A 13,837-nucleotide genomic window follows, 5' to 3' on the forward strand; every position below is an offset into this window, starting at 1 on the left:
TCTTATTCTCAAAGGAAGAGGTGGAAAGACTCTTCTACTGTTGAATTTTCCAGTACTCTTCTCATTAAAACTCTCATTGAAATGTATTTTGCAGATCTTAAGGTCATCCTGATTAGCAGAAATTGAGAATAGCTGCAATTAGCCTCTGTTTGATGTTTTTGCTAATGCCACCATATTAAAGCATGAACGTGGGCTATGTTGCTCCTTGGTGCAGTATTTTTATCCACCCAAGCTGGAAGCATCTCATCTTTGTTACAAAATGTATGGTTTGTTTGATTAGACATTAGAATAATTAAGTACCATGCTTTCAATAAATTGTCACCATGGTGGTTATTAAATGCACAGTATCTCAAGGACAAGAAAATGGTCAAAGAAAACCATGATTGCACATTAATTTGGAGGATGAAATGCATGTACTGCAAGACGAAAAAGGTGGCAAAATATTGATTCAAAATTAGCCTAGGATTTGCTGATATTTCTTATTTTTAAAAAAGCCCATCTTTAATTGTGGGATTAAGTAGATACCATTTTCTCTAATAATTTTAGCAATCTAGAGTAAAAATTTGCCTGGAATCTGCTTAGCTTTATTCTATTTTGATCAATAAGTGTCACTAATAATTAAGATGTCATTTCTCTATTCACAGGTACTCTTATTGACACCTTTGGAGACTACAAATACATGTTCATTAAATGCGGGGCAGTGATGGTCTTGGCTGGGACATTCCTCTTCATCATGAATTACTACAACTACAGAATGCTTGCAAAAGAAGAGAAGAAAAAGATGAAGGAAGATGGAGAAAAGAAAGATCATGAGGATGCAAGGACAGAAAAGAATGAAGGAAACTTAAAAGCAGTAGAAAAAATCCAAGATGTTAATGAAACAGCTCCTTTGAAGAATGATGAGAATGGACTAAAGAATGGGGCAAACCTCCCAACTGAACCTTAAATCTAATTCGAAGTTTTCTGAATGAAAAATTGTTCCTTAAAGTGACTACAAATATACAGGGTAGTCCTCAACTTACAACCACTTGTTTAATGACCGTTCACTGAAAAAAGTGACTTATGAGCAGTTTTTACACATTCCCCATAGTCACATAATCAGATTTCGGTTGCTTGGCAACCAGCATGTATTTACAGAGGTTGCACCATCTCAGGGCCTTGTGATTGTCATTTGCAACCATACCTAGGAAGCTTCTGACAAGCCGAGTCAATGGGGGAAGCCAGATCAAAAGATTAAAAACCACATGATTCACCTAAAGACTAACGATTCACTTAACAAGCATAGCAAAAAAAGGTTGTGAAATGGGGCATGATTCACTTAACAACTGCTTTGCTTAGCAAAGGAAATTTTAAGGAAATTGCTTAGCAAAGGCTTAATTTGTGGTCGTAAGTCGAGGACTACCTGTAGTATGAAATTAGATTTTAAAATAGTCACATTTTATATGGATACATGACAATTACTTAGAGTTGGCTTTACAGCAAATCTAAGCCTTATCTTGTTTTTACCAAAGAACTGAGAGTATACCTGTCCTAGCTGATGAAAAAAAAAATTTTTTAGGATCATTTATACTTGAATTTTTGACCTGTACTCCTGTTTCTGTTGTAGCAAAACTAGAAGAGTAGAGAAATGTTGTATAATAGAAAATAAAGGTTTTTTTTTTTTAAAAAAAACCGCACAGCAACCCACAGCACTTTTTACACTGGAAGATCCAAGATTTGCTCCTCAACATTCCAGTAAAAAATACCACTTCTGCAAAAAGTTTCTATAAGAAGAATCTCAGCGAAGTGTAAAAAAATTTTTTTTTCTTTCAGGGTATTTTTATTTGCTTTGTATTTGAAGGTAAGCTTGTACATAGAATAAAATAGTAAGATATGCTTGCTGAAAGTGAACTCACAGAGACATGTCCAGTTGCCTTTTCAGAATATTGACACGTCCATTGATTTGAACAAACACATAGAGACCAAAGCCTGCAAGAACTTAATATAATGCACTTATCTAAAAAAAGAACAATATTCATATCTAAGCATTGAGTTAATCATTCTGTTTTACTTCTGACTTTTATCTGGTGGGTTTGGCAAAATTAAAACCCTTAAAGGACCCCATCAACCATAGTTGCCAAAATATCAGTGAGTTAGTTTAGGGAATTTAGCATATGGGAACTGCAGATTAAAAAAGGGAATACCCCAATTTCTCACTTCCCAAAGGAGTGAATCTTATACCTAGCCATATATGTATGATAGGATTCTACTTTGCATCAACAGTCAATAACATTTGCCTGCAAGCAAGAACTGGTAAAACCACAAAATAGCCAAAATAATAGAAAATGAAGAACTAAAGTGCTCTGGGAGTTTAGAATGCAAACAGACAAATACCTGCCAAATAGCGGCCCAGATTTAACAATTGTTGAAAAGAAAGATAAGAAAAAAAAATCTAGATACCTGACCGTACCTGAAGACAGCAGTATAGAAGAAAAAGAACTGGGGTAAATCACAAAATACAAAGACATGCAAATTGAAGTAGAACGACTGTGGCAAAATAAAGCACTGATAGTATCAATGATAATAGGTGTCTTGGGTGCAATTCCAAAATGTTGGAAGCACCACTTGAACACCATTGGCATTAAAAAAATCACCACCAGTCAATTGCAAAAGGCATCTTGAATCAGAACAGCTCACATCCTGTGACAATAGCATTAGTATTATTGGACACCAACGTCTGACAATTCCACATCTTTAAGAAGGACATGATGATAGATGGACAGAAATGCCAAGTTCAGTGTAAACATCTGGCTGACTGTCACTAACCATAATCATAGAAGTCATGGTGGTGCAGTGGTTAGAATGCAGTATTGCAGGCTAACTGCCCACTGCCAAGAGTTTCATCCGGGCTCAAGGTTAATTCAGCCTTACATCCTTGAGGACCCAGATTGTTGGGGGCAATATGCTGACTCTGTAAACTGCTTAGAGAGGACTGTAAAGCACTACGGAGCAGTATATAAGTGCTATTGTTATTGCTATAATAATAAGGTATTTGTTGTAAAGTACTTACTATTTCTAATTTTAAAAAGACATATTTGAATAACTGCTAAGCTAAAAGTTCCAAGTGATTCTTTGTCCTAATAAGATATTTTGCACAACCGTTTCTCAAGGCAGAGCTGAAGTGCTAACCATCAATCCTTGGGCTGACTAAAAAAATGGTGGTATAAATTGTGCGGGCCCCCGCTGCTGGTGTCTCTTTCTGCTACAACCAAGTCAGTGGATGGTTCTGTTCCTACTGATTTGTTGTAAGGCATTTTAAAGAAAGGGATTAGTTGATTTCCCTGGCATCTTTTTCTTCCTGCCAATTGTCATCTGCTAGTGGAGATGAAACTATCAATCACTTTTTCTAACAGCTGCGGCAGGGTTAGATGAATGTAGGCAGATGCTAAAAATGGTGGGTTTATGTTCTTGACAAGTTGCCTAGCAAACAAGGGGCAACTACTAAGGGACTGGAACTGGCAGAGCAAAAAGCTTTCCGTTGCTCTTGATAACCTCTCCTTCATGCCTACAACCTTTCAGATGGTCTATTTCTGAAATTAGGTACAGAGCTCTTATAAATACTGGTATTTACAAGGTGCTCATGTAGAATATGCTATATGTTATGGAATATACCAGATGGCATGACACAGGCAGATAAGTGTTATCCCTCCTTTTTTTGCAAGCCAAAATGTTAGTGGAGGTCTGTATCTGATAAAAGCTGGGCAGATCCTGGCCTCTGGCTGCATCAGCTGCCAAAGAATCAGTGAAGTGTGCAGATCAAATCCACTGCAAAATCTAAGCTGGAAGAAGAGGGAAAGCTCTTTAAAGCCATAATCTTGATTTTCCACCCCTACTTATTAAGCTTTTGAGGAAAAAAACATACATAAAAAAAGCACACAAAGAGATTAAAAGAGTAAAGCAAAATGAACCAAAAGGGACCTAAAATATCAAAGAGATAGTAGTTTCCTGGTGTAAATTAATTTTGAATGATTGAATATATCATTTAAAAATGACTAAAATCGTAATTAAGCTTCAAGCAAGGATAATTAAGAATAATGATCAACAAGTATAAATCACCAAATAAAATCATAAACGACAATATATTCAATCAAAATTAAAAATCTGTTTTACTTTAAATATCCCATAGGACTAAAATATTCACTGTATACATAAAAAAAATCAAATTTTGGATGAGGTTCAAATCCTTATATTGAGTTATAGACCAGAGTTGGTGTCCTATGTTAATTAAATGTTTGTCAATTTAAAATTATTTTGCATATTAAAGCATGTTGGTTAAGAGGGAATTAGACATCCTTTTCTGTGAGAAACATATAATACCCTGTGTTAACATATACAAAGCTAATTCAGTATAGCTAGGAGGAATATGTTAAGTAGCCTTAATAAGGCTACTTCAGGTTAAAATGGGAATTCAGCTGTTAAATTTTGCTTCATTCTAGTTCAAATCCTTTTCCAGAAATGTTGAAATGCACAACATTGCCACCAAATATGAAAAAAATGATTCAGTAGGTTTTTTTAAGCAATTTTAGAGAATTAACATATATCCATGATAAAAAATCTTTACCACTCTTCTCTGTTCAGCATAAAATTTATTTTCCTCCATTCTATTAAAGCTAGAATCTTTAAAGGATGACTTAAAGTTGCTTCAGGTATGGTTTCTATCATTGCCAGCCCTATATTCAGATCAGAAAAGGGCAAGATTGGATACTGGGCGAGCAATCCATCCCAGTTTTTTTTTTTAAAAATCCCTCTGCTATTGCAACAAGTGCAATTCAACAAGATTGGCAGATCAAAATTATTGAAGAACAATTGCTGCCCAATGTCCTGTATGGCACAGATGGCCCCAAGTCTTAAGAAAGGTATGTTCTGGGACAGAGACCAAGTCAACATTATGAGGACATTGCAGAAACAAAAAAGTGATTATCAAGATGTGGCAAAGTCCCTTGTAGACAGAGAGCCAGCAAACAAACATTAGACTCCAAAGATGAAGAAAACCTGCTGCAGTTTTTTCTTCTCTCTCTCCTCTTTCTCCACTCTTTGGTGTGTCAGTAGTCCAAGCCAAGCATGCTAAAGAAAAATTCTTAAAAAAAATATTCAAAGCAAGGAAGACAAATGTAATACGCAGCGGTAACGGGATACACAGCAGTAACTGGAGACTTGTTATTCTCCTTTCCACCAGCAGATTGAATGGGCATCCCAGCCTCAGCAAACAGCTAATTCCTCACTTGGGAAGACTGGCTCCTTCCTTACCACTAAACAAGGATTTCCAATAGAGCAGTGTTGGCAAACAGGATGGACTTCAAGAATTCCCCAGCGAGTAATTGTTGCTGGGGAATCCTGGGAGTTGAAGTCCACCTAGCTTAAAGTTGCTAAGGTTAAGAAACACTACATTAGAGCAGGGGTGTCAAACTCAAGGCCCGTGGGCCAGATCTGGTCTGTGATATGGTTGGATCCAGCCCACGTGGCCATCCTGGTCTACCCAGTGTGAAGAGGAAAGATCAGGCCAACGTGGCTTCATGTGGTCTACCCAATGCAAAGAGGAAACATGCCAGCAGTTTGGGGAGTGGCATCAAGCTGGCCACGCCCACCCAGTTGGCCACAGCCACCCATTCAGGTCAACCACAGCCCTGATGCAGTGGTTGCATCAATTCATACATCGATTCATTTAGTGCTTGACAAATGAACTGGGTTCCAACTAGGAAGTAAGGACAGATGGAAATGTCTGTTTATACAGGCCTCAATAATAGAATTTCCAGTACTTTCTCTGCAAGCTTCTTTGTTATTATTTTCTGATATCTACCATTTTACTCCGTCTTCTTCTCCAGTCCCACATCTTTCAGCAGAGCAGCCTTTAAGCTGAGTCAACCATCTAAGATTAATGTTATACCACTGATAGGTACAAGTGAGGAATAGCCCATAGTTCTAGTGCAGTTGGTTAACACAATTTGCCCTATTATTATTATAGTATGACTAAAACAAACTCCATTATGTGTTTTATAATAAATCTTATTTGCGAAATATTCATTCCACTGAGTCTTTTCCAGAACAGTTTTATGTAACTCTACAAATTATAAACATTGTTATTACAAATGAAATATACTTTTAATGCAACTATGGATTTTATTATGGTGAAGGTTTTTGTTATGAAATTAATTAACATAGAAGCTGAATTTTATGAAATACTTTTGCCATGAGGAATAACAATAATAGTTAGAATCCCAGTTGGCTTAAAATTTGCAAGAGCTGCTCTTAGTTTTTGAATTTGTCTTCTTATCCCAAAATGGGAAAATGTATTCCCTACACATTTGTTGATATTCTCATTATTTTTAACTGCTTGGAATATTTTTGTAATATTCAAAATTAATTCTGGGTTTTGAGTATCCTTGTTCAAATTAAACCCTCTTATAAATTCCCCCCCCCCGCAAGTTTTCTTTTTATTGGAGATTTCTTTCCATGTTTTGTAATGTTTAATTACTCTTAGGATACTCACTGTGTACTCATCACGTCTGAAGCGACTGAAAAATTGATGTATTTGGGACGACTTCCGGTATCCAGCGGCAACGGACGTCTGGAAGGCTTCTCCTGCCTCCAGCGCCCGAATCCGGCCGCCGCCGAGGCCCCCAGGGGCCAGGTGTTCCGAAAAGGACACCTGCCGCACGGACGGCTCGCCAGGGGTCTCCCAGCCGACATACAGGACTGTGGGGACCGATGCTGGCGCGTCCTAGGCTCGGCGGGGTTCGGAGGCCACAGGCCGCGGCCATTATTTTGGTCGTCGCCTGGGCCGCTGTGCCCGGTGACACCGGGGCATTGGATTTATAACTGCAGCAGCCTGGTGGTGAACAGGAGCGGAGAAGAATTGAGGAGGAGAAGGAAGGAAGGAATATCGGTGGCGTGGTGGACTGCTCCGGTGCGGGGGTTTTCTCCCCTGCGGTTGGAAGGAGCACGAGTTATTCTGGAGAGAGGAGAACTTAAAATAAGAAGATTACGGTTTTGTGGAGCTCTGGAGAAGAGGTGATGGAGAAATTTAGGAGGGAAGGTTTGAGGCCCCCTCCTTCTGGGGAACAGTGGTGGCGTCCAGCTTCCGCCTTCACTATGAGAATTTTGATGACATCACTTCCCTTGACTTCCTGGTTGACTAACTGTACTCTGGACTCGTTGCTCCTGTGAGTGCCCCTGGTGGATCCGGAGGAAATTACAAGGATACTGTGCTTGCCTGAGGATTTTGATTCTTTTTTTTCAAATGGCAAAGGTCAGAGACCAACTGCTGGAGAGATGGAGAATTCTGGAAAAGTTATCTAATATGGACAAGAAACTGGATGATTTGCAAAGAGGCCAAACGGAAATAAGAGCAGAAATTGTGACTATCCAAAAGGATTTAAAGGATACTCAACAAGTCTCAGCAGAAAACAAGCAGAAAGTGGAAAGTCTGGACGGTGAGATGCGGGCAGTGCAGAAAGAGAGGAGGCGACAGGCAATGCTGTGCTTGGACTACAGATGGATAAAATGTCTTATTTCCTTAGGTTTCAAAATTTGGAAGAAGTGGACCAAGAAGACTTGAGAGATGTTGTGACTAAATTGTTGGGAGAATTTCTTGGGAGAGGTGTTGATTTCATGAATTGGGATGTGGATCGAGTTTATAGAGTTAATTACAATATGCACGCACGCATGCAGTTCCCAGAGAGGTTCATGTCAAATTTGTGAGAAGAGGCGAGATGAAATTCTTAGAAAACATAGGAGTGGGGCACTGATTTACAGGGGCAGGAGATAGCCATTCTGAGGCAGATTCCCAGACAGGTGCGTGAAAAAGAAAGAAATATTATTTTTGTCAAGCAAATTGTACCAGAAGGAGTGGGCTTCAGATGGCTGATGCCAGAGGATTGATGATTTTCCGGGAGGGCATTACGAAAAAATCAGTACAATTGCGGAGGCTACGGCCTATGTGGAGGAACACAAAGCCTTCCTGGAATCAGATGACCCAGGAATTGAAGAAGGGAGGTTATAGATCATGGGGCTGAAGCGGCTGCAGCTGTTGCGGCCCTGGAGTTGGGTCAGGCTGAACCCAGAGTTCTGAGATCCAAAACTAGGAAGATGCTAAAAATGGTGGGTTTATGTTCTTGACAAGTTGCCTAGCAAACAAGGGGCAACTACTAAGGGACTGGAACTGGCAGAGCAAAAAGCTTTCCGTTGCTCTTGATAACCTCTCCTTCATGCCTACAACCTTTCAGATGGTCTATTTCTGAAATTAGGTACAGAGCTCTTATAAATACTGGTATTTACAAGGTGCTCATGTAGAATATGCTATATGTTATGGAATATACCAGATGGCATGACACAGGCAGATAAGTGTTATCCTTCCTTTTTTTGCAAGCCAAAATGTTAGTGGAGGTCTGTATCTGATAAAAGCTGGGCAGATCCTGGCCCCTGGCTGCATCAGCTGCCAAAGAATCAGTGAAGTGTGCAGATCAAATCCACTGCAAAATCTAAGCTGGAAGAAGAGGGAAAGCTCTTTAAAGCCATAATCTTGATTTTCCACCCCTACTTATTAAGCTTTTGAGGAAAAAAACATACATAAAAAAAGCACACAAAGAGATTAAAAGAGTAAAGCAAAATGAACCAAAAGGGACCTAAAATATCAAAGAGATAGTAGTTTCCTGGTGTAAATTAATTTTGAATGATTGAATATATCATTTAAAAATGACTAAAATCGTAATTAAGCTTCAAGCAAGGATAATTAAGAATAATGATCAACAAGTATAAATCACCAAATAAAATCATAAACGACAATATATTCAATCAAAATTAAAAATCTGTTTTACTTTAAATATCCCATAGGACTGAAATATTCACTGTATACATAAAAAAAATCAAATTTTGGATGAGGTTCAAATCCTTATATTGAGTTATAGACCAGAGTTGGTGTCCTATGTTAATTAAATGTTGGTTAAGAGGGAATTAGACATCCTTTTCTGTGAGAAACATATAATACCCTGTGTTAACATATACAAAGCTAATTCAGTATAGCTAGGAGGAATATGTTAAGTAGCCTTAATAAGGCTACTTCAGGTTAAAATGGGAATTCAGCTGTTAAATTTTGCTTCATTTTAGTTCAAATCCTTTTCCAGAAATGTTGAAATGCACAACATTGCCACCAAATATGAAAAAAATGATTCAGTAGGTTTTTTTAAGCAATTTTAGAGAATTAACATATATCCATGATAAAAAATCTTTACCACTCTTTGTTCAGCATAAAATTTATTTTCCTCCACTCTGTTAAAGCTAGAATCTTTAAAGGATGACTTAAAGTTGCTTCAGGTATGGTTTCTATCATTGCCAGCCCTATATTCAGACCAGAAAAGAGCAAGATTGGATACTGGGCGAGCAATCCATCCCAGTTTTTTTAAAAAAATCCCTCTGCTATTGCAACAAGTGCAATTCAACAAGATTGGCAGATCAAAATTATTGAAGAACAATTGCTGCCCAATGTCCTGTATGGCACAGATGGCCCCAAGTCTTAAGAAAGGTATGTTCTGGGACAGAGACCAAGTCAACATTATGAGGACATTGCAGAAACAAAAAAGTGATTATCAAGATGTGGCAAAGTCCCTTGTAGACAGAGAGCCAGCAAACAAACATTAGACTCCAAAGATGAAGAAAACCTGCTGCAGTTTTTTCTTCTCTCTCTCCTCTTTCTCCACTCTTTGGTGTGTCAGTAGTCCAAGCCAAGCATGCTAAAGAAAAATTCTTAAAAAAAATATTCAAAGCAAGGAAGACAAATGTAATACGCAGCGGTAACGGGATACACAGCAGTAACTGGAGACTTGTTATTCTCCTTTCCACCAGCAGATTGAATGGGCATCCCAGCCTCAGCAAACAGCTAATTCCTCACTTGGGAAGACTGGCTCCTTCCTTACCACTAAACAAGGATTTCCAATAGAGCAGTGTTGGCAAACAGGATGGACTTCAAGAATTCCCCAGCGAGTAATTGTTGCTGGGGAATCCTGGGAGTTGAAGTCCACCTAGCTTAAAGTTGCTAAGGTTAAGAAACACTACATTAGAGCAGGGGTGTCAAACTCAAGGCCCGTGGGCCAGATCTGGTCTGTGATATGGTTGGATCCAGCCCACGTGGCCATCCTGGTCTACCCAGTGTGAAGAGGAAAGATCAGGCCAACGTGGCTTCGATGTGGTCTACCCAATGCAAAGAGGAAACATGCCAGCAGTTTGGGGAGTGGCATCAAGCTGGCCACGCCCACCCAGTTGGCCACAGCCACCCATTCAGGTCAACCACAGCCCTGATGCAGTGGTTGCATCAATTCATACATCGATTCATTTAGTGCTTGACAAATGAACTGGGTTCCAACTAGGAAGTAAGGACAGATGGAAATGTCTGTTTATACAGGCCTCAATAATAGAATTTCCAGTACTTTCTCTGCAAGCTTCTTTGTTATTATTTTCTGATATCTACCATTTTACTCCGTCTTCTTCTCCAGTCCCACATCTTTCAGCAGAGCAGCCTTTAAGCTGAGTCAACCATCTAAGATTAATGTTATACCACTGATAGGTACAAGTGAGGAATAGCCCATAGTTCTAGTGCAGTTGGTTAACACAATTTGCCCTATTATTATTATAGTATGACTAAAACAAACTCCATTATGTGTTTTATAATAAATCTTATTTGCGAAATATTCATTCCACTGAGTCTTTTCCAGAACAGTTTTATGTAACTCTACAAATTATAAACATTGTTATTACAAATGAAATATACTTTTAATGCAACTATGGATTTTATTATGGTGAAGGTTTTTGTTATGAAATTAATTAACATAGAAGCTGAATTTTATGAAATACTTTTGCCATGAGGAATAACAATAATAGTTAGAATCCCAGTTGGCTTAAAATTTGCAAGAGCTGCTCTTAGTTTTTGAATTTGTCTTCTTATCCCAAAATGGGAAAATGTATTCCCTACACATTTGTTGATATTCTCATTATTTTTAACTGCTTGGAATATTTTTGTAATATTCAAAATTAATTCTGGGTTTTGAGTATCCTTGTTCAAATTAAACCCTCTTATAAATTCCCCCGCAAGTTTTCTTTTTACTGGAGATTTCTTTCCATGTTTTGTAATGTTTAATTACTCTTAGGATACTCACTGTGTACTCATCACGTCTGAAGCGACTGAAAAATTGATGTATTTGCATAGAATGAATAATCAAAATCAGATACGATCTGTAACAGGAAATCAAAGCATTTCAAAAGAATCTCCAAGAAGGTAAATACAGTTTCCCTATAGGGGGTTTAAACCTCCTGTAGCTCTAAATCTTAGTGCTTGCTGAGGCGAAGGTGTACTGGCAAATAATGTTTATCTTCCTCATCTGATGAAATTTCACCATCTAATGTATACATGCTGTTCAAGTAGAGTATTTTTTTCCCCCCTCGATGGTTGCCAGCTGTAGTTTATAAATGGCTTCCCAGGAGTTGTGTAATCTGTATAGTGGTGGTTCTGTCAGTACTAGAGTGTTACTGATGATCCTACATTTGTTGCATTAGGACATAATGGCCTGACTTTAATAAAAATGCAATCCATAGGCACTCACACGCATACCACACACACAGAAACAGTCTAAGAAGTAGAATATACCTGATAGAGTAATGTATACATCAATCTTTTTTCCCCTCTTTATGCAAATGTTTCTGAGTGCTAACAGAAAGGAGCCTTTGCAGATCTTTTATCAATTAATGTTGCTACCTGGGCAGATATCAGTTAAGAGACTTCAAAGAAAACAACAGCTGTTATGCAAGCATCAAAGAAAAAGCACGCTGGTGTTCTTTATGAGTTTCAGTAGTAGACAACACTAGAATGAAATGCTAGCTTCTTTTATTATGACCAGGATTCAAGGAACAGAACAAAGACCCCATGTTCTTATTACTGGTTCACACAGATGGCACCATACCTAATTTTAAAAATAGCAAGGGAGCATTCTTACAAACATTACATCTTGTGTGCCAATTGTACTGCCATTTCTGGACTGAGAGGCCCTCCAGATAGTCACTCAAATTTTGTTGCGTTGAAATTGTTGAAGCATGTTCTGCAAAGGAGTCCCTTTGAACACTATTCAGAAGCTACAGCTGATACAAATTACAGAATGTGGTGGCACAGGCATTTTAGTGCATACTAACAGAATAACAAGAAGTGGAAGTGACCTTGGAGGTCTTCTATCTAGTCCAGAGGTCTTCAAACTTGGCAGCTTTAAGACTTGTGGACTTCAACTCCCAGAATGGGAGTTGAAGTCCACAAGTCTTAAAGCTGCCAAGTTTGAAGACCTCTGGACTAGTCTAACTCCCTGCTTAAGCAGAAAACCCTATACCATTTCAGACTAATGGTTGTCCAAGCTCTTAGAAACCTCAAGTGTTGGAGCACCCACAACTTCTGGAGGCAGGCCACTAACTGTCAGGAAATTTCTCCTTAGTTCTGGGTTGGTTCTCTCCTTCCTTAAGTTTCCATCCATCGCTTCTCATTCTGCCTGCAGGTACTTTGAAGAATAGCTTGACTCCCTCTTCTTTGTGGCAACTGCTTCGATATTGGAACACTGCCATCACGTAATTCCTAGTACTTTTCATTAGACATACCCAATTCCTGTAACTGTTCTTTGTATGTTTTAGCCTCCGGTCCCCTAACCGTCTTTGTATTTATACTATTATAGCATGCCATACCAGTATTCTTCCATGTACAATTCAAGGTGATGGCTATACCTATAAATCCCTACATGACATTGACCCCAATAGCTATCTGAGGGACTTTTCTGTCCCCTATACTCCTGTATTTGATTCAACATAGTTAACAGCTTTGAGTCTTCTTGTGGCATCCAGGACTCCAGAAGTGGGCATTCTTTGTTTGTTTTTTTATTTGAATTTATATCCCGCCCTTCTCCGAAGACTCAGGGTGGCTTACACTGTGTTAAGCAATAGCCTTCATCTATTTGTATATTATATACAAAGTCAACTTTTTATTGCCCCCAACAATCTGGCTCCTCATTTTACCTACCTTATAAAGGATGGAAGGCTGATTCAACCTTGGGCCTGGTGGGACGTGAACTTGCAGTAACTGCAAGCAGCTGTGTTAATAACAGACAGACTTAGTCTGCTGAGCCACCAGAGGCACCTGGTCTATGGAATAGCATCTCTTCTGAAATACCCATTTTCCCCCTACCCTCATTCAAATGAGCCCTGTAAAACCTGTCTGTTCTGCTAGGCCTTTGGCCTAGTATAATATACTATAGGCCTGTGGCCTAGAATTATTTATTTATTTATTTATTTATTTATTCAAATTTGTATACCGCCCTATCTCCCGAAGGACTCAGGGCGGTTCACAGGCACATAAAACATTTATATACAATTAAAATAACTATTAAAAAACTTATTCTAATGCCAAATATTAAAAATATAAATATAAATCTTAAAACCAAATTTAAACCCTGTAAATTTAAAATCTATAAATTTAAAATCTAAATTTAAAATCTAAGCCAGTCCTGCACAGATGAATAAATCGTCTTGAGCTCATGACGGAAGGTTGGAGGTCCGGAAGTTGGCGGAGTCCTGGGGAGTTCGTTCCAGAGGTGGGAGCCCCACAGAAGGCCCTTCCTGGGCGTCGCCAGGCGACACTGTCTAGCTGGCGGCACCCTGAGAGTCCCTCTCTGTGAGGCGCACAGGTCGGTGAGAGGTATTCGGTAGCAGTAGGCGGTCCCGTAGATAACCCGGCCCTATGCCATGGGCGCTTTAAAGGTGGTTACCAACACCTTGAAGCGCA

General features: G+C 38.9%; 1 protein-coding gene and 1 long non-coding RNA gene across 2 annotated transcripts in view; one reads left to right on the forward strand and one right to left on the reverse strand.

The window, feature by feature from the left end:
- Positions 1-1,673, forward strand: part of LOC131191323 (monocarboxylate transporter 2-like) — a 35,184-nt gene extending 33,511 nt beyond the window's left edge. The window contains exon 5 of the mRNA XM_058169354.1: positions 645-1,673. Coding sequence (XP_058025337.1) covers positions 645-946 — 302 coding nt within the window. The 3' untranslated portion in view covers positions 947-1,673. The remainder of the gene's footprint in view (positions 1-644) is intronic.
- The window catches only part of LOC131191324 (uncharacterized), a 71,103-nt gene that overhangs the window by 19,696 nt on the left and 37,570 nt on the right, over positions 1-13,837 (reverse strand). The gene's annotated exons all lie outside the window — the stretch shown is intronic.

Source organism: Ahaetulla prasina, chromosome 2 (genome assembly GCF_028640845.1).
Source record: "Ahaetulla prasina isolate Xishuangbanna chromosome 2, ASM2864084v1, whole genome shotgun sequence".
Lineage (NCBI taxonomy): Eukaryota > Metazoa > Chordata > Lepidosauria > Squamata > Colubridae > Ahaetulla > Ahaetulla prasina.